Raw genomic sequence first — 27,928 nt, 5'->3', positions numbered from 1 at the left:
GACAAAAATTCTTCGCTGAAGGGAGATAGATTACGTTGTATTTTAAGCGCAAGTTTTGTGTTGGTTCCTGTAATTTCCTGTTTGTTGTGTGTTTATTATAAACACAGCAACATTTACGTTATTGAATTGTTCTGGGATAAATAACTGGTTAAAATAGCTAAGGTGAATACCTTTGCAAAAAAACTTACAGTAGTTGAGCTCAAATCGGGTTTTAGCAGAAGCGCAAAATACTTCGTCGTGAGTCAAACTGTTATCACGTAATTATTGCTTTCACGCCAATCCCCAAACTTGCTTAACTTGTGATGTTATCGATAAACTGACTGGCTAAGATGAGCCTGAAGCAACATTGCATGCTGATCGGGAAACATGCAACAGCAAGTGGCGGTTTCACATCAGATAAGTCGTTGAAGTTAGCCAGTAGTTACGTGTTGTTTCGTTGCGAAATGCGTTGGCGTTTCAGACACACAATCGTCGGCTTGCCGGGGTCGAGAGCACTTCAGTTTCAACTCCAATGCTTACGAGTCCCCAACGTGGGTTTGCTGACAGTAATGAACTTGTAGGTCAATATAACGCGGCATAAATCGCTAAAACGTCGTTCATGTTTACTCTTGGGAACTGAAAAAATCAGTTCAGGATGAACAAAAGTTTGATGCTTCAGATTGTAGGCGTGGTCTGACGTTAAAACTGCATGTTTCGTTCCAAACTTTATGATCAGCATAAACTGTTGAGAACAGTGAAATCTGCTGACAGATATATTCTAAGGGAGAACTTGTGGTTAGGAGAAATGCATTAAAATAATGCAGCCTTGCTATAAAAGTGTTGGGTGAACGAAACACCACACTAACATTGTTGAGTTGGGCATCAACAAACAAGTTCGAGGCATGTATATTGTTCACAACATGAAGAGTATACGACTTTGTACCTTAGCAAGTGAATTAAAAGAACAAAGAAGAAATTAAACTATATGTACATAGTCGATATATGTGTTTGTTAGAAGCAGGCAAGCGACAGATGTGATTTACAAAATTCGCATTGATAACCAGACAGAGTGACATCAGATGTTTGTTGTAGAAACACAACGTCACAGATTGAGTGTGTGACGTCATCTGCAAACCATACACGGCTGTCGAGCCGCTTGAGGCAGAGTTTGTTTAGTACACTAATCATTCGTGTGTGCGCGGGACAAAGTGGCCTCACATCAGAGCAGGTTCCAGGTCTGACCCAATACATGCTGCAGTGTAAACGTTTGTCACGATTTAATGCGAAAACGTAAACTGTGAATTCCTGTGGTGAAAGAACAAAATGTGCATTGTAAGGTGATCTTACAGATTTAAAGTTGTTTGTCCAGCTATAGAGAGGCGATACTGCATGGCTGAGAATTATAAGTGGTGTTAGACAAAACTGCTATGTTAGAAATGTGACGTGGAAAATTCAAAATATGGTGAAGACTTTTAGTATTTTTTGTCTGTTACAGGTGCATTTAAGCATTGTTATTGTTGCACATTTAACAAGCATTGCAGCAACAAATAAAGCACATACAGCAGCGATAAGCGAATATGTCGGACCAAAACAAACCGTCTCGTTTCGCCTCCAGGAACAGCGGCTTGTTGTCAAAGGCACTATGTCAAACCGACAAAGTCGACGCTCCGTTCAAGCTCTCCGGTCGTTATGACAACCATGACGTCACAACGGAGAAAACGAATCAGAACATCCGGACATCGGGACTCTTGATCGACATCGAGAGCAGAAGCAGGGACACGTGTAGTCATGGAGTAGCGAAAAGAACAATGCCGTCCCAGGAGACGACGTTAAGTTCACGTACACAGGAGAACGACAGCGTGTTTAAACCTCCGGAGGAACAGAGCACTCCCTTCTACATCCCGCCGAACTACCATGAGAAGAGGAGGATGTCAGACAACTCGATCCTCTCCTCCATCCAGGAAGACGACCGGAGTTCGGTGGATTCCAGTCAACCATCTTTAAACTCCACTCAGCAATTGAGATCAGGCTTCTTCCGAACGCTCAAGCGCCAGTATCCACTGCTTGAAGGGATGGGTTTGACTGATACAAGCGCAGATAGTGGGAATGGCGATAGTTTGCCGAGTGACGACGGATCACCTGACATACTCAGTGAAACAGGTGAAATACTTGGAACTACTTGAAACGATGTGACTTAAATGGTTAAAACAAATTCGCACAACATACAAGTCCCAATGTATAAGCTATTGCTGTCAGGCATAATATCAAGTTTATAGAGCTCTTCTGGCAAATTACAGTAAGGTTAAGCCCAGGTTTCAAGGCAGTGATTTTCTGATTTTCAAAGCTTCGGTGGAAAAAAGCTTTGAATATTTGCTGAATCTTGTCATTTGATCATCGTTATAAAAAAATTATATAAATTCCAATTCACAACTATAAGCTAATTTTTCGAGTGATTAGTTTCACAAATGCAGTACACAAAACATTAACAGGATGTGCACTTTTTTACCAAAACACTTTGCTTTGCATGAACAGACGATCTAAAAACGTCAAGATTGGTTAAAACGTCATCAATTGACGACGAAAACGCGACATTCATGACAAGTATGGCGAGAAGTAGATTGGCTGAATTAAGGAAAGTTGACCCAGCTAAAGTGGATGTTGCTACTGGTTTACAGTGGATCAGGCTGGAACTGGTAAGCAACACAACCTTTGTTTTCTTGCATGTGTTTCTGCAATGATAGAAAGCCAACTCGCAGAAGATTGTTTAAGAGTTTAGAGGGAAAACCAAATGAAGAATAAAGCAACAATGGCTTGTAGTGGTAAAGGCGGCAAATTATTTGGCAGATGTGATAGCTACAAACTACAGTTGACTTTTAAAACCGCTTTTTGGGAGCTTACATGTGACAGTAGGAAAGGACATGTATGGAATGTTGCGATCAAACTGTTCGATTTTTTAAAAAATTAATCACATTTCATTGTTTTTCGTCGAGCATTGTTAAGAGCTCATAGGGAAAAAGAAATTAAAGATTTATTGCTTGTAGCAGTCGGTAAATTATTTTGGAGCTAAAATTGTTAGAGCACCAAACAAATAGGTACGGGATGGAAATAATATGAACCCGAAAATACGAAATGTTGTGGCCAAAGCTGTAGCAAACCGTTACAAGGTAATTTGATTTTATTGTGTGTTTTCCAGCACGAAATGCGCGAACAAGACAAATCGCTTTTCCTTCAGCTGATCAAGCTCCACAGCGCCATCAAGGAACTGCGGACGGAACTGAACTTCGTTGACAACGATTCAGAATATTCGTATGACGACATACCAGATGCTACGTCACTGTGGTGTAAGTGGAATTTAGGGAGTGCACGAATAGGGTGGGGGTCGTCGGCTAAACATGCAGGTTTCCTAAAAACCAAAATTGCATTATTTGAGACTAAACAAACATTAACCTTAGTGAACACGCTGCGCGTAAATTCGAGGGTAGTTATGAATAAGAATATCGATGTTATAACATTGCATCAGGTATTTGTATACTTAACCGTGCTTTTGTGGGAAACAGGCGTTAACGTAACTGTGAAGTCTCTTTAAGCACAATTCGCAGACCAACTGCAAAAAACGTCGATTTCTCGTTGGTTTGAAAGCAGCTATTTTAAATTACCTAAACGATCTTTTCATAGCTCATGGTTTGCCGAACTCTTAATGTTTTCCAATGTGTTTTTTAACGATTTGACAGCAAACATTTTTTTGAAAAATATTTCAAAAAAGTTAGGTCTCGATAAACGACAATCAGCAAAGCAGTCTAGTGAAACCATTAGGAAACTGCTATGTTTGAAACTGAAACAAAATCCCGTTTATCATACATTCCTACCTATACTAAACTGCACGGGGAACTGATAAACGAAAAACAACTACCGAACTGGCCAAGTGTTTAACTCACTGATCTTCATCACAGGGCCTCGCTACAGCACAACATCACGTCCTCCCAACTTCTCATCATCAGACGGAGCTCAGTTTATCCGCAGACATCGTCATCCCGGGCTCCGAAGAGGATTTTCCCTCCACCAGCAGCGCCAACCTCCACGACTTGACTCCTACTTCTCGGCGATGTCGTCCGTCACGGATGACCGCGCTTCTTATCGCTCATCCGCTTCATCGGTACGCAGCGCAACCGCCATATGACGTAATCAACACGTCACTACAGCGTCAGGAGTGCATGGTAACCGCTACATGAGAGACTTCCAGGGGTTTAAGAGCAGGATGGAACTCAACGACGTACGCACTGTGTACCAGTATATGTCAGTGATTCAGAAAACTGGATAGTTTGAATTTATATGCCACTGTCCTACGTTTTCCTATTGTCCACTGGAACGTCCTGCCGTTAGTTGTTCCGTGTTTTCCGCATTTCCGCCATATTTTATTTCAATTTTTCACTGCAGTGCCAAAATTGTAAATGCTTCGAATTCATTCCTCTTCCACTTTTTCCTAGTTGCGTTTTGTGCAACATAACTTTGACAACCTTTGATTCAAGGACTTTTAACATTGCTCTCTGTGACAAATTCATTTTTTTAAAAGATTCTTGAAAGCAATAAAGTGATTTCAAAAAGACGAAACAAATTGACTACAAAGTTTTAGTAAGTTGAGCTGGTAGCGATAAATCGAAGAGAAACTGCAAGCACAGCAGATATCGACCACAACGTGCTTGCTAGCGACACCTTGGTCGTATGAAGTTTTGAAAAGCAACACTGTTGGCGCTACAGAGCACGTTATATACGGATTTTCGGAAGGTACCCGAACTCGATGATGTAAATGCTTGGGAAACGTAGTAGGTGGATAATTGCGTTATACGGTAAACCAAATCACGTTATTTATCACGAGAAGGCCACAATTTGACCACGTGTCAATCCAGTTGATACAATTCTAGAAAACGAGTTCAACTAAGCGTTCACTACAACACATGGTTCAGAGACGTAAACAGACCGAAATTCGAGCCCGGACGCGGCCGGAGATCCGAAAGCATCAGCCCGAAGCCCGGTCCGGTCGAATCGTTTTTAAGAAGCCCGTATAAGCCCGAAAGTTTGATTGGCGGGCCTATAATAAAAAAGAAATAGACAATGAACAATATTAGATAATTGCCTTTACAAGTCGTTTTAGGGCGGTTGGGCATTATAGGGTAAAGTCCAGCCACTAGCTACTTAGCTGGGTAATTTATATTTACAAACATTACCACAGAGTGTAAAGTCAGGCCAGAATCAAGACGATTTTTTAAGAGACCCAAGCCCGAACCGCGCCCGACTCACAACTTTGACATCGTTGCCCAGGACTAAATCGTTTTGTCTGACGCATACATCAGCGGGACAGGACCTTAAACTTCACAGCAGATGTGATCCTTTCGCCTCTCACAAGCAATGTTCCAGATCAGAAACGACACTGCACCGTGTGTCTTAGTTGTAAAGCTGTTTGTGCCGGTATTTACGTCGTCGTAGTCTGATAAATGCGGTCTCAAAATGACTTTGAAATGAAGGTAGAAAGCACACATTCGTCATTAAAAGCCTATTAGTGCAACGTAATTCCGTAAGGGACAATTTGATTTTTGAAAGAGGGGTAGTTGAAATCATAACTCCTTTGACTGTTATGTTTCTTATATTAATGTCATGTTCTTTGGTTGTTAGTATAAGCTACATTGATGGTAGCAGAAGTTAACTTTTCAAAAGGTTCACCTCATAAGACAGATATCTTACAAGACTGAAAATTAAGATTTACTGCTTGATTAGATGGGGCAAATATAATGAAAAAAAATAATGGAAACACTGCTCTGGTCTCTTGCATTACAAGTTATATTAGTTTGCGAAAAAAGTTTAAAAACCGGCTGAAAGCAAGAAACGTGAAATGCCAATGGTTCCCTTGAGAAGTTGTGTAAAGTTTGAAGCAAAACAAACATCTCAATCCGGCGAAACCTGTACATATCACGGAAGCATCGGGACTAAGAGAAACAAACCACATCACCAGTGTATTGTAGCTAGCATCTGTAGGGAGGGTTCGTATGTGACCGCACAATAGCGAGTATATCCTTGGCTTTGTGAGGTTTTATTTTCACCTCTTGTACCGTCTCCGCTTTTCATATGCGACGAGATACAAACGCCCCAACACATTTTGCCCATGTCGAGTGGTTGTTTCGCAGATGCAACTTGAAGTCAAGAACAATGTTACGTTATATTGTATATAATAGAATTCCTTAAATTTATTGAGTAAACAGTCACAAATACAAATTACAAGGCAAGAGAAAACAAAGGGAAAAAGTGTTGTCAGGTTTTAGTTCGCGACCGCAGAAAAATTTCCCAAAATGTGGAGTTTTAGAGTGGTATAGAAAGTTTAGTGGTCCTTGATCAAGGGGAAAAATTTTGTGTCGTTGATAAAAAATGTTGATTCGAACGTAGAGGTAGCGACCCTGATAGAGCAGGTGGGATGCGCCACAGTTTCATTGTTTGACTTGGAACAAATCAAATTACAGTTCATCCAGTCGCATGAAATCGATCCATTGACATAAGCCCTTTCATAACCCCATTTATTCACCTCTCTGCGGCTTTGCTGGCTCCTGACACGTGACTATACAACAGGTCGCATCCATCAATGAGACTAATTCAATTTATACGAGTGCTTGGTTTGTTTGAAGGGACTGAGAGGTCGGCGGCTGCGACAAAACATCGCATAATATGATTAGGGGCAATCAAAACATTGAGGGTGTCATGGCGTGAAGCAGAAACAATGTAGCCCTTGTATACTTTGCTGCCTGAGCCTACAAGGAACGGATCTATGTCGATAAATTATGTCCTGGGGTTAGTCCAATAGAGACTTGCAAAGTGAAAAGTAAATTGACTTTGTGCAGTTTTGCTCTGCTCAGCAGGACTGCTTAAAAATAATTTGGGAGATACATAATCCCACTTAATTAAGAGTCATATATAGATACAAACATCTGCAATTGTCAGTGGATTCAGAAAAATGAGACAAGTTTACGTTCAACAGATTCAACAGCACAGGAAAGTTCGTTCCAGTAGCACGCATAGGAATCTGACAACGCAAATTTGCGGTTTTGTTGAAAATACAAACTCCGAGCAGTAAAAACGAACTAAGCGCAATAAAAACACGTTGTGTGTTCCACCAGACACAACGGCAGAAATACAAAGGCATCAGGCAGCAGCAGGTTCAATTGTCGTTCAACAACGGCACGCTACGTTGCTTACAGGTTTGATTTTAAATCCGAAGTAGCAACAAGAACTTTATTGATTTCTGATAGAAAATCAGATTTTATCAAGTTTCAAGTTTAGTTTATTTGCACTTACATCAAACGAAGATAGGTGGTAACACAAAGATTGTACGTGCGCGGCAGCGGTGACCTCGTGGTCATCCTGTCAGCCACCCCTTCCACAAGGTTTACATTAGCACGTCACTAAAACCTCATCTTAAACGCTTGACCTATAGTGAGAAATTACAGATGAAAGAAAACCTGTTTTAAACAGTTTAATCGCCGCATAAGGTTGAGTTATTTGTACAAACCAACAGCTCAAATTTCACCACATTGTGCTTCGGTACGACGTCACAATACAAGTCGCGTTGATCCGTACCGCCTGCCCGCCCTCCCCCAATGTTTTCATACAAGACAAAATGTATCGAGTGGGAAATGCCGCTTGCGATTGCAGCAGTTTGCCGCAAAATGCACTCTGGGTTCGCATTAGATTTTTAACGAGTAGCCTAATGTATGCTTTTTTCTGCTGACTTGCCTATGGATGCTGACCGCCTTTATATATGTAAACTATACGAAGATGCAGGAGTGTTGAGGAACATTTTACTTGCCGGGTCATTTTAAAAAAAACGTAACATTTTAGTCGATTTTACCAGCACATCTTCAGCCTTGAAGGAATTCAGCCTAACTCGAGTAATTTGAAGAAAGCGTGCTCGCGTCTGCGTCACGACAAAGTTAACACGTGTATTTGATTGTCAGCAGGATATCATGTTCAGTGTAGAGCGGGCTAAATGTTTCATCACTTATAATGGGTGAAGTTGTTGTAGCTGAGACAGCAGCCCCGAAGCAGGGACGGAGTAATCAGGTCGGTCTGCTTAACTTGGACAAATACAGACACGCGAACCTGAGGTTGACCCAACAATCCCAGTCTGATAACAACGAGAAATCAGAAGAAAAGGATCCATCGTTGTCACCGGAGTACAAGTCGCTTTGGTCGGATGTTCATATTCAGGTACAAATCAAACTGTACATTTCAAGTTTATAGAGCTCTTCTGGCAAAAGTATTTTTATTCCGACGTTTCGACGTCCTATACAGGTCGCCTTCATCAGGGTAAATAACACTGAATGAGCGTAGTACAATGCACGATATTATGCTTGGCAGCAATATAGCTTATGATGTAAAGTGTACAATTAATAAAACTTATATCAGGTAATTCCCGCTGAACATTGACAAAATTAACGGTATACAGTAGAAGCGATTTTGTTTTAGAAAGTCATTTCTAACTTCTCGATTAACTAATAAAAAATATGAAAATAGTTGGGCTTGTAGCCTAGGCTACACATTAACGTCAAACGCCTGTATGTAAACGCCCTATAAAAGCTTGGAAGATATTTTGTCCGGCATAACTTTGCCAACAAAGACTTAGCCTGCTACATTACAATACCAGGAGTACGCCAATCGTTGACCTAATTATAGTTCGCCATATAAATGGGACAAAAGCTGACTTACTCTTCTGAATCCTTCGACTCAATACCGTGTAATTTAAGCGAGTGTGTAAGCCAAAATGGTTCACCTAAAACTACGTGAATTGTGCAGGGGGATTACGATCAATACGCCAGATCCACGGCCAAAGCTAAACAACGGAAACAGGCAGAAAACTCGCCGGTGGCAAAAATAAGCGACACACCCCAGGTGGTTGTAGCCCAAAACAATCCTGCAGTGCAGAACCAGGTTTCACGACAACGACGGACTCGCATAAAACTCAACAGACCAGTCCTCCAACTTCCAATAGATCTTCCAGCTCAAACACCACGCGCAATGGAGGCCGAAAAGCTTGTAACAAAAACCAGCATTTCACCTCGTACAGAAGGCAAAGAATCGCAACCTGTGATTGGTAGACACGACGATGACGTACAAAAGGGTGGGGCTAATCAATTAGGCAATGGGGCAAATCAGAACGAACGTGTGGAAATGGAACCAATCAAGAACCGTCAAGAAGACGTCGAAACAAAAACGGATCCCGTGTTAAAGAACAAAAGTATCAACAAACATGAACCAAGGTTTGATTGTTGGAAGTTTTCTTGTTGGTAGGCTACTTGTTTTCAACTTTAATATGAAGTGAAAAAGGGGACAAGCTCTGTTACAAGACTTGTTTTTTTTGTTCTTCAGTCAATATGTAACGCTAATGTGTTCATACTTTTAAATTAATATTAAATTGACTTGCAGCAAGGTATCGGAAAGCCGGCACAAATCAGGGCATGACTTCGTTCCACCAGTAATATCAGCTATGGAACTTCGGCCACGTGATGACGCACGTGAGTTCCTCTTCAGCAATAACACTCCGCACATAGGCAGCTTCGCAATAAGGTAAGTTTGAAATGTTTCTACAAAATGACTTTATCTTAAGCCCTTCCCCGTTCCACTCTTTTAAACTGATAGCGACAATACATTAGTCAAGGAGTAGCAAATTTAGCTCTAACCAGTGACAAAGTGACGCCATTTTTTCTGAACTGCAATAATTTTCTCAAGATGATCACTTATTTTCGTTTCATATCGAAACCGCAGAGATGGGCGCCTAGAGTACGGAGTTGATTACCACGCGGCACATGGGGCTCTCTCGCGCCAGTCAGCGGTGTTTATGGCGGACTACCTGGAGCTCGGAGCTGGTCCAGTGCCAAGCATGGTTACCTCAATCATTGTGAAACCGATACTCCCACCCCTCCGCGGGCGAAACATTAAAGTGCTGAACAGACTGCGAAAGTCGAAATGGTCGAAGCGAGGCGAGAAACAGGCTCCACCACCGCAACCTGACAACTCCCCTGTGAACAGCAGTAAAATGGAAACCGGCCCAGATGCAACACAACTAAGCCCGGTCCGGGATCACTCACACTTCCACGCTGCCAAACACGATACAGAAGCCTCGGAAAGATACGATTGGGATTTGGGAGGAATGAGACGAAAACGTCATCAGCTTTGGAAGAAAGATGAAGATTCGATATTCGACCAGGTCGTTAGGTGGCGCTCAAAAGCCCGACATTGCTCCAACCCGGCCATGTATCGGCGTATTACGTCACCGACGTTAGGAGAAATGGCTTTGCGGCGCAAAATGACAGACAGCTTGCCCACAAGACAGGTGAGTGAGGAGATTTTGTTATTTAACGGCGGTAAGCTCGATTACAAAAGCTAACGAATTCCTGATACCTCGCGTACATTAGCGTCATTGTCAAACACCAGTCCGTAGGATTTTTGAAAAAAAACGAGAGGTGCAAATAATTAAGGTGACTGCAGGGCCTTTCGCTACTTCGCACATTCTTCTGTTTCCAATTTTCGATGGAATATTTTTTGCAAATAAACTTGCATGATAACAAGTGGTTTAATAAAGCACAGACCCCCGTTTTGTATTTGATCACCATGAATAATTTGCCCAAAAACAACCTCCGTAAAGCGATTTGTTGTATTTGGTAAATGATTTTGTTAACCTAGTTGCACCGTAATCTTGTACTGAACCGATTCTATTCAGACCCGCCGACCTCGTCCAACGTCGAAAGAACTTCAGCCACGTGAGGCGTCCGAGAGCTGGCGACGGGCACCAAGTCACGTGACACAGCCTAGAAGCGAGTCGATGACGCAAGTGTTCGACACAAAAATTTCGGGTCGCGCTTCGATGCGAAAGATGGGGAGTTTACACAGGGGGTGGAACGCGCATGCGCAGGAGAGACCTCTGATGGAGGCACCGAGTATTCTCATGGATCTTCCGCATCCACAGATGCCCGTGCGGAAGAGGAGGCCGGTGTGGCAGAGGATGAGATAGAGATCAAGATGAGGATGGGACCCGCTTCTCCACTTGCACTTACCATTGTATGTTATATGCACCAAGAAACTCAGTATTGTCTGTTAAAATTCATTACCACATAAGGATAAACCTACCAGTAATACTGTGGAACCATTTTACCTTGCTCACTTCTTACTATCTGCCATGTATCGGTTATATCGCTTCGCAATCCTTGTATTTTCCAGCCTTGTCACATTTCGCCAATAAACAACACATGCTCCACACGACGGCGCTGTTGAGCATCCATCCAACCCATCTTACCCGCTGTGTACCACAGTGAACGTCATACATACCCGACCGACCAATGGCGTTACGCCACGTCAAATCACACAATGCTCCATTAAAACTTTGTTGGCCATCACGTGGTTTCCAGATCGGCGATAAATAAGCGACAGGTTGTGGGCGATTTCACACCGGAGATCAAATATAGAAGCATCGCTCGGTGGCGCCACCTTGCTGCCGTCGACCACAGGATTCTTTACAACCGGTGGAGGGCAGTCAAGAGCGCGCTCGTAGTAATGTATCGCAAAATGTTCCAGGCCGAGTTGATGAAGTGCGCGTCCCACATTGTAATACGACTCCTGCGGGAGGTCACGCATCTAGAGGGCGATAGAGATTAGTGTGAGGTTCTGATGAAGGAAATAGGCATCAATCTAAATTAACTGGCAAATAGTGAAACTTTATTGATGTAATTTTATACCGCGCGTAACCTAGATTTTTAGATTTTTAAGATTTCTAAACAAGCTGTAAAGGGGCAGGTAAGATGAACAAAAATTAATAACGGGGATCAGGCCTAAGGCAAAATGGCAGCGTTCGCGGCACACTTAGAAATAGTACGCCAGACGAATTGAAGGCGTTATACCGAATCAGCCGGTCATCAAGCATTCCTAAACATTGCTAGAAAATCTAGTCACTACAGAATACTTGGGGCCAGGTATAACGCCTTAAAAAGCCTGGCCTATACTATGATGAGGCTGATAAGGGGTTTGTTCAATTTACGAGTTACCGGGGAAACAACAAAATAACAAGGAATCTCAAATCTAACCCGCATATACTTGTGTAGAAACGCAAGTCCTTGCACAATGAGTGAGTTTTTCTGTTCACTAAACTTCTGACATGCGATGTGAATGAAAACGATTCCTATTAACATTACCAGGAGGGAATCGTTGGGAAGCTGTAAAGGAAATGTAAAAATGAAAGTTGTTTTTTAAATAATGTAAAAAAGTTTAACAATACCTACCCTAACCAACGTTTGAATTTTGAAACACCAGACATGGACCAGAAAAGAGGGTTTGATCGGGAACTAAACTATGTGAGAATTGTAAACAGAAAGGCTAGGTTCGACAACCCATCTGCAAGCGTGTTAAGTTGGCAATTGAGATGGTGATACAAGACAGGCCAAACTATTTGAGAGTTCGTATGCAAGTACATTTTGATGAATTAAATTATTACATTCCTTTTATTCAGTTCGTTGCTCAAATGTGTTTCCTTTCTGATTGCTTTTTCAAATCAGTTGCGACAATTAGGGAGAAGAATGTTGGCTTCATTTTGACAAACAAAGTAGCATTAAAATGTTGCAGACCCATAAGTTAGGGCAGGGGTGGGCAACCTGCGGCCCGCGGGTCGCATGCGGCCCTTTATCAAAGGTTGTGCGGCCCGCAGAGACGCTTGGATTTCAAAAGTACTGGCAAACGAGTCCAATTAATACATATTTTTGAGCTGATTAATGCGCCTGATGCTAGTTTTCTGCGATCTGGCAAAATGTGGCTAGAATCAAAAACGAATTATACTTGTAGTTAAGCATATTTGGTAAGAAACCAAGCAAAATCACTTTGTGTTATACACAGGTGCGGCCCGCGGTCCAATTTTGAGATTTATAATTGGCCCTACAGTAACAAAGGTTGCCCACCCCTGAGTTAGGGCATTGTAATGGAGTCGAAGGTTTTTGACTTTACATCGAGCCAAGCTTAGACTGCACCAAACTCCTTGAGCTTTCTATTTGAACCCTTACCTTTTTATGAGCTCTCACATATTCGTTCATCGCGTTTCTGTACGAGCCTGTCGCTAACCAATTGTGTCCGTTCAATATTCCAAGCACTGCATGGTCCGGTAGCTGTAATAGTAATCACTCCGTAATATTTAAAGCCATATTTACCTTGTATTAATACGTCAGTACAGAAATGATTGGGGGTATAAAATGCGTTCAAAGTATGTTACGAATATTACTAGACTGGAAAAATTAAAACGGTAGAGTGCACATTCATCATGATATGCAAATAAGGAGCATATTGCAATTCAGGATTGATAAAGGCTTCTTTTTATGCCAACTATCCAATATTAGTCAAATCTCATGGAATTACTTTGTTCGAAATCAATTTCTTTAGATGTTCAACCTATGGTGCAATTTAATTGGTTTGAAATTGCCAACAACACAACGCGAAATTCAGACACTTCAATGTTCTTGGAGGACAAGAGACAGGTCGCTGAAAAGAAGGACTTTTTTATACAAGTTAACCAAACCACAACACTCAATACTTGGTTATATAGCTCTAATATACTTATCACCACAGAATATATCTCTATCATAAATGGTTATATTTTATGCGTTGGAATACTTAATCGTGCTGACACAAACAGCATGAGTTTTAGAGTTTGCAAACAGTTTAATATCTAAGCAGTCGAACTCACTTTAGCAACAAGTCGCATGCAAAACCGGTGATGACGCTGGTCCTCAGTACGGGCAGTGATTTGGTTGAACAAGTTCCACAGCTGGGATTTTTCGGGATGTTGTAGAATCCAAACTCTGTTGAACAACAAAGTGGATATTTTAATGTAACCATCGAGACTCTTGCAAACTAGTGTATAACAAACTAATATGAAAGCCGGAATGGTGCAAAAGTTCAGTTGAAGCTGCAGTTCAGAAAGATATTTACACCCAAACTTACTTTCTTGTGAGCTCCCGACACGTAACGCTACATAATACGGTGTAGCTGCAGCGCGTTCAGCCATTATCCACCAATTGTGCCCTCCACCGTTTTGCGCCCCATAACGTCTTAACGTTGTGCAGCTATTTCTGGCTTGGTGATTGTTTTAGTGCAATTGTGTCGCTATGTGTTCTTCCACCAAGCGAAATAAACTCCACTCAAACTCATACATTGATACTGGCATTTGTCAATGTACAAACGGTACAGGCACCAATTGTGTTATCAATCAAATATATAACTGTGTGGCGGACAAACTGCTAACGTTGCTAAACATGCCAGATTAATACTTGTGGACTACAAGTTTCATATCGTTTTTAGAAGTAGTTGTTTTTATATTCATGGCATGAGTGGTAATGTGCAAACCGACCTGATGTAGTTGTAAGCATAATGGTAGTTGCCTCCCAACATGCAAGTGGAAAATGTGAGATGCTCCATAAGTTGTCGTGGAGCGGCATGATCGTTCCACACGCTCAAATACTGTGCTCCCTCGCCCAAGTTTACTGCGTCACGATATCTGCCGCACGTCACAAGCATCTCCATGGTAACCTGCACGAACAATCAAACTGTGAGAGAGTGATAACTAAGCATTTAAGTACGGATGGGACAAGCCAAGCCAGAACTCGAGTACTCTGTACCTAGCATCGCTGTTTTTCATGCTCGGTGCTCGGCCGAGCGGTTGCACAAACTGACCTCAGTACTAAATTTGCATGTTCATCATAAATTTGCGTATCATCTGCTAACATACGAAACTAGTACTTAAAGGGTAGCATTAATGTGAGACGTTCGGTGCTCGACCAAACATAACATTTGCAGTTTTGGCCCATCCCTACATTTAAGCGTTTTGTTCAAATAACACGGACAACACGAATGTCAGTCCTTCCATATGATACAATACGTTTTTGGGGGGAAATCAAAAATCGAAATTAATTTGGGGCGAATTTGAAAAGTATTGCTGCTAATTGCTACATATCATCTTGAATCTCTGTTATTGATATAAATGAGGGGCCATGTAGATGTAACGGCAAGTCAAAGGGGGAGCTAAAAATGTCTTTAATCAAACTTTTTGCGGCCCCTTGGAAAATATGTTTGAAAACAAGTGTAAAAAAATGATGAAGTTACAGGGTTTCAAAGACCTTGTCTATAAACCATTGGTTCTCAAACTCGGTTTTCGGATTTTCGCACCAGACCTCAGAAAATCACCAAACATTACTATTTTAGCTTTTAAAGTAATAATCTTTAGTAATTTTCTCAAGATTTTGTTTTTTGCGGCTCCCTACACACTAAAAAAATACCATTGGGCCCCGACAATAAAAAAGTTTGAGAACCACTGGTCTAAACCAACACAGGACAATAAACTCGCACTATATCTCCGAACTACTGCTCATTTATAAAGTATAAACTCCGGTCAAGGTTGCATAACTCGCCTCAAACATTTTTAACCATTCCTCTTTGTTCAAAACAATGGAATTTCCGTCTGAGGCCACACAGTCGGTGTGCTGAGGAACTTTGTCGTTCTCACTCGTCACTCGTCGTCGTAGCAACATGACGTCACCTGCGATGTATGAAAGCTTCAAATTGCAAAAAAATATAATTATTTGCAAATTTTGTTTTCGTTTTTTCTCACCTGCCAGAGGATTTCTGGAAGTGTGACGTCGTCTGATCAAAACCAACTAAAAAGCAAATAATAAGCTTAGAGTGATGTTACTAAAATGAGGAAATCTTTGAAAAACATCTGAGGCAACATAATGTACATTTTGAGGTTTTGAATTCATGTTCGTGAGCCCCTAAATTTGGGAAAGGCTTTTGAATAGCTTTTGAACAAAAAAAATGTAAAAACGTACACACATCATCCGAATTTAAAAAGGGGAACAAACCATATATTTTCAGGTTTTGAATTCATGTTAGTACAAAAAAGTTTCACAAATATGTTAATCACACCTTTCCATCAATAAATGGAACTTTGAGTCGGTTGGCAAACATAAGAATAGCTTCATCAGCTGCAGCACTTATCTTATCCTTCCTGTGAAAAGATATGGCAATTGACAACAAAAGTACTAATTTCTTTAAAAGGCTTGATTTATGTAATGTTGGTAAAGTTCCGAATTTGCAGTTTTAAGTTTGTTGACTATTTTAGCATTGGAATATAATTCATATTTCAATTGAGTAACCTAAAACTTTAACAAGCAATTGATTTAGAGCAGGGGTCACCAAACTTTTTTCACTGCGGGCCGGGTGAGTGCTAATAATGATTCGCGCGGGCCGCATAGTTTACATGCCCTAGCGCCGTCTTTCCAAACTTAGCCCGCGAGGTGTTTTTAGGTGCGCCAAGATATGGTCTTTCTACAATCCCATTCAAAAAGTAGTCATGCGACTGTTAAACTGTATAATTAGTCTCATCTTACGAGCAATGCTTGTATATTACGCCACAAGTGACAAAAGAAGGCACTTATTTGCGCACAATTAATAATTGTAGTCTTGTCTGTGACGTAACAAACTGGCTTTGGATCAATCCTGGGCGTTATAATCCTATGAAACTCGGTAACATCAATTCTGAATATCCCCACAGAAAAAAAATTTAAGGAGTAGATTAAATTTTAATGTTACAAAGTTATTAATACAATTTGGCAACCTAAAAATTGTGGTCGCGGGCCGGACGAAATGACCTCGCGGGCCGGATCCGGCCCGCGGGCCGTAGTTTGGTGACCCCTGATTTAGAGGATCGTTATTGCCCAAAGTTCAAACATTTAACATTGAACATCTTCCAATTAGTTATAACTGGGTTTTTACAATGCCTATCCAAAGGCCACAGGTTGCACACTACTTATTTATAAAACAGTTTTTCCATTTAGTTCTTTACATTTATCCAAACAGGTAAAAGACAGGTCGCTGAGAGTTGACATTAATAAACACAAAAAGTAAAAAAAATGAAAAAAGTAAAATAACTTAGGATTATAATAACATTGAAACAAACCGGGACCTTCCAGTCTCTCCCCAGGCCTTGAGGACGTTGAATCTCTCGATGTGAAGTTGCATTCGAAGTTTGCCGTCACATTCATATCCAGCAGCTTCATCAAGTGCCTGGGAAATATTTTAACAGTCAGTGAAAGTTAAAACAAGTGTCTAAATGTTCTTCAACTTGACATACAGATTCGCATACACTAACTTTCAGATGAAATCAAATTGTTGTTGATGAAAATTGATAAACAATTGTGCAAAGACAAAAATTAGGAGCAGTTGAAATTAGAAAAAAATTTGTTTGAATGATTTAGAAATAAAGTTGTGTCACATGGTTTGCAGATTTGGAAAAACAATTATGAAAATGAACAAACCATTATCCTTACGACATGTTGATTGTTACCATTTATATCAATACTTTGCCAACTAACAACTGCCATGGAAAAACAACCCAAGACAAACCTGTATTGCAATATCAAATCTCTTCATCTTTCTCAACACAGCTGAATAGACAAGGTAGGTCTGCACATGCCCAGGTGCCAGACTTATACATTGTCTGTAACTGAACAAAGCCTTCTCACTCTGACCACAAAGTTGACAACAGTCAGCATGTCTCAGCCAAACAGCAGCTAGACCATAGTGTGGTGAAGCCACCAGCAAGTCAAGTATAGCAAGAGCTTTTGTATAATCTTTTGCATCCATGAATGTCTCCGCAAGGTCAAATTGAAGGTCACCTACAAATAATATCACACTGTGAACAGTTCCAACTAAAAATGACTATAGCAAATAAAAACTAGAAGGGTGGCTTAGCACATATTGCCCTTGCATATACACTATAACCTATTTTTAAACATTGATATATTTCCTATGCTTATTTTATATTGGGTCCCATACCATCCACTATCTTTTATAACCTTAGTTGTTTCTGCAAGCAGAAACTCATGCTAGATTTTTCTAGCCTATGCCTTGCCATATAGCCTTCAATGGGCCTGGCGTACTTTGATTTACTTATGATTAAAAGACTAAAATACTTTCATCAAAGACACATTTTATTTCGACAAAGTTAGTCAGTGAGGAATCTAAAACCACAAATTCATTGTAACAATTTGCCTTGAAATACCAACCTATGTCAGCAGGATCATGCTCACAAATATCTTGAACCATCTCTTCAACCAAATGTGACTTCTTGAGTCGAATCATAGCAACAGCCAGTTTGCATCTTAAATCCACTGCAAGTGAAGATGGAATAGAAATCCCAACAAGTCCGCTGTAATCTGAGAGCAAAATATAATGTAAGAGATGAAATTAATACATTTCCAAAAACATTTTAACAGATCTAAGTTATCATTGAGTTCATTTAATTTGATAATTTTAACTACCTTCATCTGTGTTTCGATTCTCAATCTCATCTTCAAAGCGCAAAGCAATGCCAGAGTGTTTCATAAGTGCCTAAAAGATATGGAAACTCGGGTTGACAGGTTAAATTAAATCTTGGTAAAACAATAAAATTAACTAAACAAAATTTAAACCCTTACACTTTCTTATTAAAGACTAAATGTAAAATTTTCCATAAGCTTGAAAAAAAAACTTAAATCAAAAATGAATTTGGTGATATTCACCTTTAGTATATGTCCAAACTTTTCACATAGCAACAAGAGTTCACAAAGCATGTTCATGTCAACATCTTTAAAGTGTTTCGGGTGTTTCATCATCGCCTCTTCCAAAATATCAACAGAAAATGAACTCTCCCGTTTCTCGTGAAAAACCCTGTTTGATAAATATGTTGAAAGATGAAAGGCATATCCATATATTTTCTCTCACAGTATGAAATGAATAAAGAAAAAAGGTTGTGGACCTGATTTATTGCAGCAAGTGGAAAAATACGTTTAGGTAGAGAAAATCTGAGAGTAGGCAATCTTATGTCAGTCCATTATCCAACCAAACTTTCTTTTGATATTTGAGAGAATTGGTAAGCAGTACACACTTTAACTAAACAATACATTGCATTATTTTTGGGGGATGGCACCTTTTTATTCCAAAAATGAGGATGTAGGTGTGAAGTAGATGGTGTAGGTGCGGGACCAGTGCAAAAGTGACAAAACTTGCCAGTTGCATCAGATGTTTTATATTGTTTCAGTAAACAATACCAAACAATAAACAATACTTGGCAGGTTTTGCCTGCTGTAGTTTAAGCCTTTTCCAGGACAAATTTATCTTACTTTGCGACATCTCTCGCCAACTGCACAGCTTTCTCGTCATCCTTCATAGCATTCATTGCAGCCTTGTACTTGTGTAATGCATTTGCACAACTTCCGAATTCCTTGTACATCTCCGCACACTGTATCGCAACATCAACATTGCTCCGATCAGCATTATAAGCTGTGGAAAACAACCACATTATGAAGAGTAGGTGAGAAATAAACTGAGAAATGTACACCAGTTCGAAAACATTGATTTTAAATTATAAATGTAAATACTGGAATTATCTGTGAATTCAAGTGTAGGTTAAAACAGATTCCTATACAACAATGAAACAGGACAGTTAAACAATTCTGTCTATTTTTTTTAAATCTCTTCTCTACAAGGCACCACACATCCCTCTTGATTTTCAAATCTGAAAATAGTGCACTTATATGTTGGGAATTATAAACAATTGAAACGAAGTATTGGATGATTTTACTGCATAGTTATCTTCTTTGGCTTCACACTATTGTTAACCATTACCAACAAATTCCACTCAGCACTGCCTGCATATTCTTTTATTTAAAAAAGATTTATTTCACAGAAAAGTTTATGTGCACATCCATTTCTGTCAATCACTAGTTTTTCACAATGACTAACAATTAGCTCAGCTGTGTGAAAAATGTGTGTTTTTATCTCTGACCTTTAAAATGAGTAAAATTGTTCAGCTAGCTTTGCAGCAGCAATGCATATGTATTCTTTGCGGAGCTCAACCCTGAAGCAATATACACATGTGTAATACCTTTGCAGAAGCAGTTGAGTGCTTTGAATTGGTCGTTTTGTTGTAAACAGAGTTGGGCCAAATGCAGCCACTGTTCAGCATCAGTGGGTGAGACATGAGCTGCCAGCAAACTGTACTGGAGAGCTTTCTTTGTTTCTCCGCGTTCCTCATAAATCATTGCAAGTGTTTCAAATGGTTCTGCTGCGTAAGGGGCTGTAACAAACAATATAACTATTAATTTTTAATTACTGAAGAATAGTTTCACCCTGGTATAAGACAGGGTAGAACAAAGTTCTTTGGAGTCAGGTTTAAGAAAATTTTTAACTACGTAACTTGACAATCTTTGACATGCAGTTTTTTTAAGTAAACAATATCTTTCTGACACCATGTACAAACTAGTGTTGCAGCTCTTAGACTTACCCAGTCTGATGACTTCCATGCACATTTTTATTGTATCTTCGTGTTCCCCTCTCGCATATCTCAAGTTTGCTTCACCCATCAACCCTCGAAGTTCTCGTGGAAGCTTTGTTGATTTGCCCTAAATCACAAAATGTAAAATCTAACGAAGGAATTTAACTAAGATAACTATGAATTCACAACAGGGATCAGCTCTGAAGTGTCTATGCAGACCCACGATCATGAAACACTTATCAATCATAAAATATCAGGCCGATCGACGGTGTTATACTGAATTCTTGGTGACTGGCTGATTTGGTATAATGCCTTCAGCAGGCCTGGCTTACTGTAAAAGAAATTTAACACTGCCTTCTGTCTTCTTTTATTTGATTATATACTTAGTTTATCAGATAAAAGCAGAAAACGAGTCACATTATTCTTATGTTATATATAAAGCAACAAGCATCAGTTTTAAACCAGTGTCACCTTTGTGGCAACTTTTCTACTTTCCGTCAACACATCTTGATCAATATTTAAATCTTCTTGAATATCCTTCACATTGCGACGATCAACTTCCTCATCACTGTCTGCAAAGAAACAATAAAACATGCAAGATTAGCAAATTAATATTAATTTTAAACTTTGGGTGAAATAATTTCAAACACACAGGACGTTGAAACGTCAGAATAAAAATACATTTGCCCGGAAGAGCTCTATAAACTTGACATTATGCCTGGCAGCAATAACTTATACACTTGACAGGCACAATATTTTGAAAATAGATGCAAAATTACCATGAGCAAAGTTAATTGTCCTGTTTGCACTTGTGCTCGGCTGTTTGTTGCTGGTTTCATCCACGTCCAAGTCACCATGAGAGGAATCAGGACTATTTCCACCAATCACAATTTGGAACTGTCTCAGTTCAGTCTGACAAGGTCGTTGTTTGACACTGGTTGGAAAAGCATGGCCATGAACTTGAACATCAGACAAGTTGCTCCTTTGTGGCTCAGGTGGCAATAATTGAGGCATGAAAATTGAACTGAGCTGTGGAATATCGTTTTGTACTTCTTCCTCTTTTCTATCCTGGTCAACTTTTTCTGTTACATGTGAACAAATGTTAAGCATTATGGCATGGAAAGGTTTTTTCAAAAGATAAATTATGACTGTTATATAGATAGAAATTAGGGTTAAATGCGTTTTAACAGATATGTAAACTGTGCTTTTGTGCAATGATCTCTAACTGGTTTGGTGTGTGTGTTTTACTTTTATAACTTGTTTAGATTTTTTTCCATTGTAGGGTTGTTTTAAAATCACCAAGCTGTTAACAGGGAGGTGCAGAAAAAAAGTTTGAGATACACTGGTCTGGAACAGTTTTGGTCGTTTGGGCAAATTTTGAGACCCTACATACTTATTATGGTTTTTGGAGAAATCCCTACTCGTGATGGGGTTACAGTTTGCAACTCCATTAGTGATGAGGAGTCCAAGTTCGAGGGAGGAGATCTGAAATAAAAGTTTTATTCGCTCAAGTTTTGTTTGGTACAAAAAGTTTAAAGGACTGTCATCACATGTCGACTTATTAGAGTAAGATACATAACTGGCCTTTTAACGACATTTTGTGGATTCAGGTATATGTTCATTTTAAGTGAGAAAAACTTGACCAAAAATTAGATATGATTTAAGAAACAATTTAAGTGAACAAAGTTTAATTGAGCAAGATTGCTTAAGAAACAAGGATTTTGGAGTTAAATCAAAAGCTATTTGGTGGGTTAATTAAACATAAGGGTTAAGAACTTGAGATCGCAAGTGTTTCAGTAAGATTCACATCTTTTTTGAAAGTAAGAGAGTATTGGGGTGACTGTATAGAATCTATATAGATTTTATAGACTGTATAGAATCTATACAGTCTATAAAATCTATATATACTATAGATTAAACAAACAGTCATACCGAAATGGAATTTGCTCGTCATGTGTTCTCCGATGTCCAAACCCGATTGACAATGAAGATGGGGTTGGGACACTGGGTGAGCCATCCAACACATTAGCAAGACTGGGAGACTCATAAAGCGGTGGTGCTGTGTGTAAATCAGACCAGGTCAAACTTGATGATCTTTCTTTGTCAACATCTGTTCAAAAAATGTTCCGTGAAAAAAATGTTTAGCACAGAAATTGTTGCTTGGGTTTGAAAACAAACAGTTTCTTGTATTTGGCGCGCTTGGCATCATGCGAGAGGCATGTATGTAATTGTCTATTTATGAGTGATATGTTCTAATGAAGTAATTTTCCTGACAGTTTGAAGTGCACCAAAACCAGTTTGGAGGTCACAATTTAGTTATTTATAGAGCAGTGTTTTCATGCTGTTAAAAGTTATAACCCACTACAGAGTAATAGCATTTAGTTGCCAGCCCTGGGAGCAGTATCATTAGTTTTTGGCAAACTGTAAATTTTACCCATAGTCTAGTCTGCAGAACATGGCAGTTCCTGACAAGATCTCGTGCGTGCAGGACCAACATGTCCTGCATGCACGACCCGTAAGTTCATGTGCAAGGCCAATTTCAGCAAGCGCAAAGCAAGTAAGAGGTCAAGACAGCCCAATTAAATGCCTTTCGTGCAAAATTTCCGCATGCAACCCCCTAAAATTGGCGTGCAAAATTTAAAAAAATAATAATCGTGCGTGCAGCTGCCACACTCTGCAGACTGGCCCGTACTTCACCTAATGTTTGAAATATTTCTAATTATAATCTAATAAAAAAATGTGTTTTTACACAATTTCTTAGTTTTTATCTAATTTCCAACTTCACTATAAATGCTAGTTTGTCTCACGCCAACGATAACACATAAACATTCTTAGTTCACCTGTGTTTTTGCTTGGGCTTGGCACAGGTTGTATTGATTCGATAAAGGTTGACAAGTTCGAAGATTGGTTGAAATCTTCCATATTGCTAAATCAGTTGAGTTTAATATACGCTAATATGTAACTGAATTACTTTAAAATAGGCCGAACGGCCGTAAAATAACGAAGGCAAGCCCTTACAGCCCTAACTGAAATAAACAAACACGATTTTCCACCTTCCCGCACTGATTAGTCAGGGGAAACACCGCCACACAAAAATGCGACCAGTAAAGCAATTTAGATTCTCAGGATTTACAAAAATTCAACCCAAAGATTGTTTTGAGATTTTTTATATGGCCACCATAAATTTTATCTTAATAAACATTTTTCAATAAAACTTTTGTTATAAACTTGGATATTACCTTTATGTTGACCAGCACGTTACAGCAAAAAAGTTCACAGAGTTTGAAAACAAATCGTGCAGAAAAAAATGTTTAACAATGTATAGCTGTATAAAAATGTTGCACATCGGGAAGATTTATAAGCGTGCATCAACACTGCAAAGTTATGAAGCACTTATTAAGTTTTCCACAAGTAAGTGGTACAAAAATTTGTTTTGAGAGTTTTTAAAACGTGCTGTAAGTGACATGATATTCTTAAGACATCCAAAATTATACTAGATATAAGTTTATAACTTAAAGATTTACATATGTCAGTTTTTAAAATGTGAATTTAAAATATCTATTAGAATAACAAGTATAACAGACTACAAATGATACTAATATTCTGTATTTTTGAACTGTAGAACCAGATGTTCAAGAAGCTGATACAGTTGCAAATCCTGATGTTGAACCTATTCCTGTTGGTAAACTTCCAAAACCATATTTGAAAAGCAACTTACTTACGAGAAGAAACCTCAGATTTGATAAAAACCAAGATGAGTTTTTCCAGCATCAGTCGTTTATGCCGCATGAAGGAAAAGATTGGACAGCTGTTTGGCCAGCTCCAGCTCCTTTTAAACCATATGAAGTCCCATTGCCAATTCAGTATGTATTGATAGCAGTTTTTGCCCAAAATTTATTAATTAAGCATGACTTTTCGTCATTTGTGCAATGCCTTTTACATTGTCTTTGTTTTTAGCATGGGAGTAAAAGCAAAAAAGTGTGTAAAACCTGACAAGTTTTCATCCCTGGAACTTCTAAAAGTCCAGAACTTTTTGCACCTCACTCCTCCTGCTGTGGAACAACATTGCAAAGTTTTAAAGCGTGAGGCACACAACATATTTATATTTTATTTAAATGTTTTCTCTCTTTTCAATGCATTGCATATGCTTTCAATGCAGAATTTTGCACAAAATTTCCTGAGGATTTAGACAGTGACATAGCATGTGAAATGGAATTTCCAGTCACCAAACATACTGTGGATTACGTTGGGGCTTCAAACTCGCCCAGAAATTCCAAAGCAAGAAATGTAACTAAACAGGTGGGTGAGAACATGCCTATACACATAAGTGTGGTGCTTATTCACTTTGCCAATTTACACGGGAATTTACAAATTTACACAAGGTTTAACACAAAGTCTAATTGTTATGGAAACTATCTAGAAAGTTGTTTTCGTATTCCAAGTGAAACACCTCTTTCTTGCCCTTCTATAGTTTAATATCTCAGGGTGAATGTTATGCTGCATCCTGTATGTTTTATTCGAAGTGTATGCTGTATTTAAAGCAGTAAAAACAAACAACCACTAGTTTACAACTAAATGCTGACAATTTGAATAACCAATACTAATGTCTATATCATGAAATGGTGCATTGATTTGTTTGAAGCAGTAAAGATGTTTTTCCTGCAATGATTTATTAATACTACTTTTAATTTTAGGATCCATAAACTCAAACTTGTGCTGGACAAACATGACTGTAACTTACACAACTGGTTAATAACTGGTTTTGTCACAGATTCGTCTTGTACATCTGGGTTTAAACTTACAAGCACGGGAAAAAATTACAAAGCTGCTGGAGTGGAGGTACAATGATGACACTGATGTGGCCACAATACAATCAAAGAGGTGTCCAGTTCGAAAACAAAACAGTGACTTTCTGGATTATGTCTTTACTGCACTTTACTTTGAGTCGTGGGTAAGCTGCCTGTGTTTGTTTGAGTTGGTGCAGTTTTGACAAATTGCAGTTGGCAGACTAACTAGTTTTGCATGGCTTGTGCTTTAACTATAGCATATATATAATCATCCTCATTTAAAAAGAAATAATGCAGGTTGCCATTCTATATTCCTGTATTTTTTGCACTTTGTTCATTTCATGGGCTGTGTACTGTCTTGTCAGTGTTTAATTAGCTTAATATACCAGAAGTTTTATGCAAAAGTTACATTATGTGTATAAACGAGTATTGCTATTCCAGCAGTTTTTTTATTTTTATTATTTTGTGGCAATTGTTGCTTTGTAAGAAAGTTGAAGGTGATGAAGGTGTCTACCACTTGTCTATACATTATCTCTGGCAGTATTTAGCTTATTTGAGCTTTGTGTGGTGGTTTACCTTTTTTGAAACTATTTGGTTGTAAAACTGTTCTTGTGAGTAGAAAGTGGAGGAGTGGGAGAAACCTGAAAACGCATGTGATGATGATTTCTATGTGTGGGAGAACAGTGAATCATACAAGAACCTCCGAAAAATTGTTGAAAGACGGGCTGATGTAAGTAAAGAAACAATGTTAAGTGACATTGCTGAGGTTCGAGACTACAGAAGTGCGGTGGTGGATGTGAAACAAGATCTTATCCGAGCAAAACGTCTTGAGAAACAGAGGTTGAAACAAAAAGCAATTGAACAGCAGAAACAAGGCAATGTCCTAATCGCCAAATCTTCACCACAACGAATGGAAATCATTGACAGTTATAAGGAATCAGTTTTGAATTTACTAAACTTACAAAAAGTGGGTGATGCAAAGCATTGTTAGCATATTTGTTGAATGAATTCATTTTGTTTCGCTGTTTTTTTGTGTGAGATATAAGTTGAAAATGTAGGATTGCAAAAGCAAATTTAAGTAAAATCAGGTAGAATCTTACACATTTAGGCGGCCTTTTGAGTTGGCACAATGTTGTCATGAAGCTGGATTTTTATCTAGCCTACCAGCCAGTTACATACTTTTAGGTGAATTGTTGTGGTGCATTTAATTTGATGGTTTGGCTGCAAAAACACAGTCGCGTGTGTACCATTTGATTATACGATTAAGTACCTAATTTGTTTTGTTTGGTATCCTACATCACAAACGAAACATTTTTATGAAAACAATGCTCCAAAACGCTCTACAAAGGTAGTTTTTTCTAAATTAACAAAGGATTAATTAGCTCAGCATTAATTTAGTTTCATTTAGATGTCTTCCTGTATTGTGCCTGGATAGAAAAGGTGGGTAGGCTGGTCACGTGTAGTTTACCTAACGTTTGCTGGGTAAGGTGATATTATCCAAAAACGTTCCACTGACAATCACCAAAGGATGATAATCATAACTGGAGATGTTTCCACCCTGAAAATCCAAAACTTATGTGCAAAGTTTGCCTTATTTTACTCATCGAATTAAGGCTGTCAATATTTAACAATTCTATGTTCGTTTGTGATTGCGCAAACAAACAATTTCAGCGGGATTTGCAACAATGAACACTTTGTTCCATGCTTCACTTAAAGCAGGGGTGGGGAACCTGCGGCCCGCCGGCCCCATGCTGCCCGCTTGCCTTTTTAATGTGGCCCCCGTTTGTTAAAGTATACAACATAGCATAAAAAACAATAAAATGTGTTTATGTACAAATATTTTCTAGAAATGACTTCGACATTATTGGTAGTTTATATTCAATATTTTCCTATTCCACATTATGACGCCAAACTTACAAAAAAAATGCACGCATTCAACCGCTTGCTATAATTGTGACGTAACAGTCACTGGATTGCCTCACCTCGCAGTACCAAATCATTTGCCATGTGTTGTTAGTTTTATTGTTGATTTTAGAGCGATTAGCGTGCGATCCTTATACTGTTATTTAAAACATATTCTTGAAAACAAAAACAGATCAGTAATAGAGATAGGGTGTTACAACTCTTATTTTTTAGTCAAAATAAGTGATAAACTTGTATGCCCTGTTTGTTGAAAACATGTAGCAGCAAAGAAAAAATCAAATCTGGAGCGATATATAAAACCGCTTGGGTGCTTTGGGTATTTTACACGGAATTTGAAAATAAATAAATAAATGGCCCGCCCGAAAATGTTGTGCAATTCATGCGGCCCGCAGTATTAAGTAGGTTCCCCACCCCTGACTTAAAGGTAGGTTGATTAAAACACAAAGTTTTTATTAATCGTTTTTATTGCTGCTTGCACTATTTTTTTAGTGCCTGGCGTTAAGTGTGTGGTTCTACGATGCAAAACATCCTAACTCGATATGAAGACGACTGTTATGAACGTAGAAGGTTGAATATTGTGGACATAATGAACGAAATAAAAGTTCAAACAAGGTAAATTATTGTTGAGTTCAAAATTTAGTAGCAATGCACAAATCACCAAATATGTGAAAGCAAAATGTTGGCTACGTTGTGCAATAGTTTTAAAATACCGATGTTTAATGAGTGAGGCACATTGTTGTTACTAAGCATCTGCTATTAATTGTTTCATCATGCCTAATAATTAAATAAAAGTAAAAGTGCAAAATGCTGACATTTGTTTTTATGTCATCGGAGGATACAATAATTTGCTTTAATAGGA

The 27,928-nt window shown here is 39.0% G+C and overlaps 4 protein-coding genes across 7 annotated transcripts; 3 read left to right on the top strand and 1 right to left on the bottom strand.

Moving 5' to 3' along the window:
* Positions 1–1,419: 1,419 nt before the first annotated feature.
* Positions 1,420–4,574, top strand: LOC145239712 (uncharacterized). Of its 2 annotated transcripts, XM_080103102.1 has the most exons (4): positions 1,428–2,139; positions 2,512–2,672; positions 3,173–3,320; positions 3,930–4,574. In XM_080103102.1, exons 1-4 carry the CDS (start codon positions 1,557–1,559, stop codon positions 4,154–4,156), a joined length of 1,119 nt encoding a protein of 372 aa, XP_079959228.1. In that variant the 5' UTR covers positions 1,428–1,556; the 3' UTR covers positions 4,157–4,574. The 2 variants fall into 2 exon arrangements, with proteins under 2 accessions (XP_079959227.1, XP_079959228.1); XM_080103101.1 differs by lacking the exon at positions 3,930–4,574 and having other exon boundaries at positions 1,420–2,139; positions 3,173–3,660.
* A 3,448-nt stretch (positions 4,575–8,022) lies between these two features.
* LOC145237668 (uncharacterized) lies at positions 8,023–11,167 on the top strand. The gene is made up of 5 exons (XM_080100614.1): positions 8,023–8,226; positions 8,812–9,275; positions 9,442–9,582; positions 9,781–10,348; positions 10,736–11,167. The coding sequence occupies exons 1-5, from the start codon at positions 8,023–8,025 to the stop codon at positions 11,024–11,026; spliced, it is 1,668 nt and encodes a 555-aa protein (XP_079956740.1). The 3' UTR covers positions 11,027–11,167.
* A 33-nt stretch (positions 11,168–11,200) lies between these two features.
* LOC145237973 (general transcription factor 3C polypeptide 3-like) lies at positions 11,201–23,429 on the bottom strand. 3 transcript variants are annotated; one of them, XM_080100987.1, is made up of 21 exons: positions 23,200–23,429; positions 22,292–22,469; positions 21,753–21,844; positions 21,139–21,441; positions 20,831–20,931; positions 20,369–20,486; positions 19,970–20,161; positions 19,206–19,365; positions 18,606–18,753; positions 18,366–18,435; positions 18,111–18,260; positions 17,449–17,720; positions 17,003–17,109; positions 15,970–16,051; positions 15,656–15,701; positions 15,456–15,583; positions 14,399–14,577; positions 13,736–13,850; positions 13,059–13,160; positions 12,093–12,221; positions 11,201–11,646 (listed from the first exon to the last, which is right to left on the bottom strand). In XM_080100987.1, the coding sequence occupies exons 1-21, from the start codon at positions 23,279–23,281 to the stop codon at positions 11,368–11,370; spliced, it is 3,033 nt and encodes a 1,010-aa protein (XP_079957113.1). In that variant the 5' UTR covers positions 23,282–23,429; the 3' UTR covers positions 11,201–11,367. The 3 variants fall into 3 exon arrangements, with proteins under 3 accessions (XP_079957113.1, XP_079957114.1, XP_079957115.1); XM_080100988.1 differs by having other exon boundaries at positions 17,009–17,109; positions 23,200–23,428; XM_080100989.1 differs by having other exon boundaries at positions 11,451–11,646; positions 12,103–12,221.
* A 174-nt stretch (positions 23,430–23,603) lies between these two features.
* LOC145237975 (small ribosomal subunit protein mS35-like) lies at positions 23,604–26,203 on the top strand. Its single transcript, XM_080100990.1, has 6 exons — positions 23,604–23,770; positions 23,982–24,222; positions 24,317–24,441; positions 24,519–24,658; positions 25,131–25,310; positions 25,766–26,203. Exons 1-6 carry the CDS (start codon positions 23,677–23,679, stop codon positions 26,135–26,137), a joined length of 1,152 nt encoding a protein of 383 aa, XP_079957116.1. The 5' UTR covers positions 23,604–23,676; the 3' UTR covers positions 26,138–26,203.
* Positions 26,204–27,928: the final 1,725 nt, after the last annotated feature.

This window comes from Phallusia mammillata, chromosome 7, assembly GCF_965637545.1.
Source record: "Phallusia mammillata chromosome 7, kaPhaMamm4.hap1.1, whole genome shotgun sequence".
NCBI classification, from domain to species: Eukaryota; Metazoa; Chordata; class Ascidiacea; order Phlebobranchia; family Ascidiidae; genus Phallusia; species Phallusia mammillata.
This window is presented reverse-complemented; position numbering and strand designations above follow the sequence as displayed.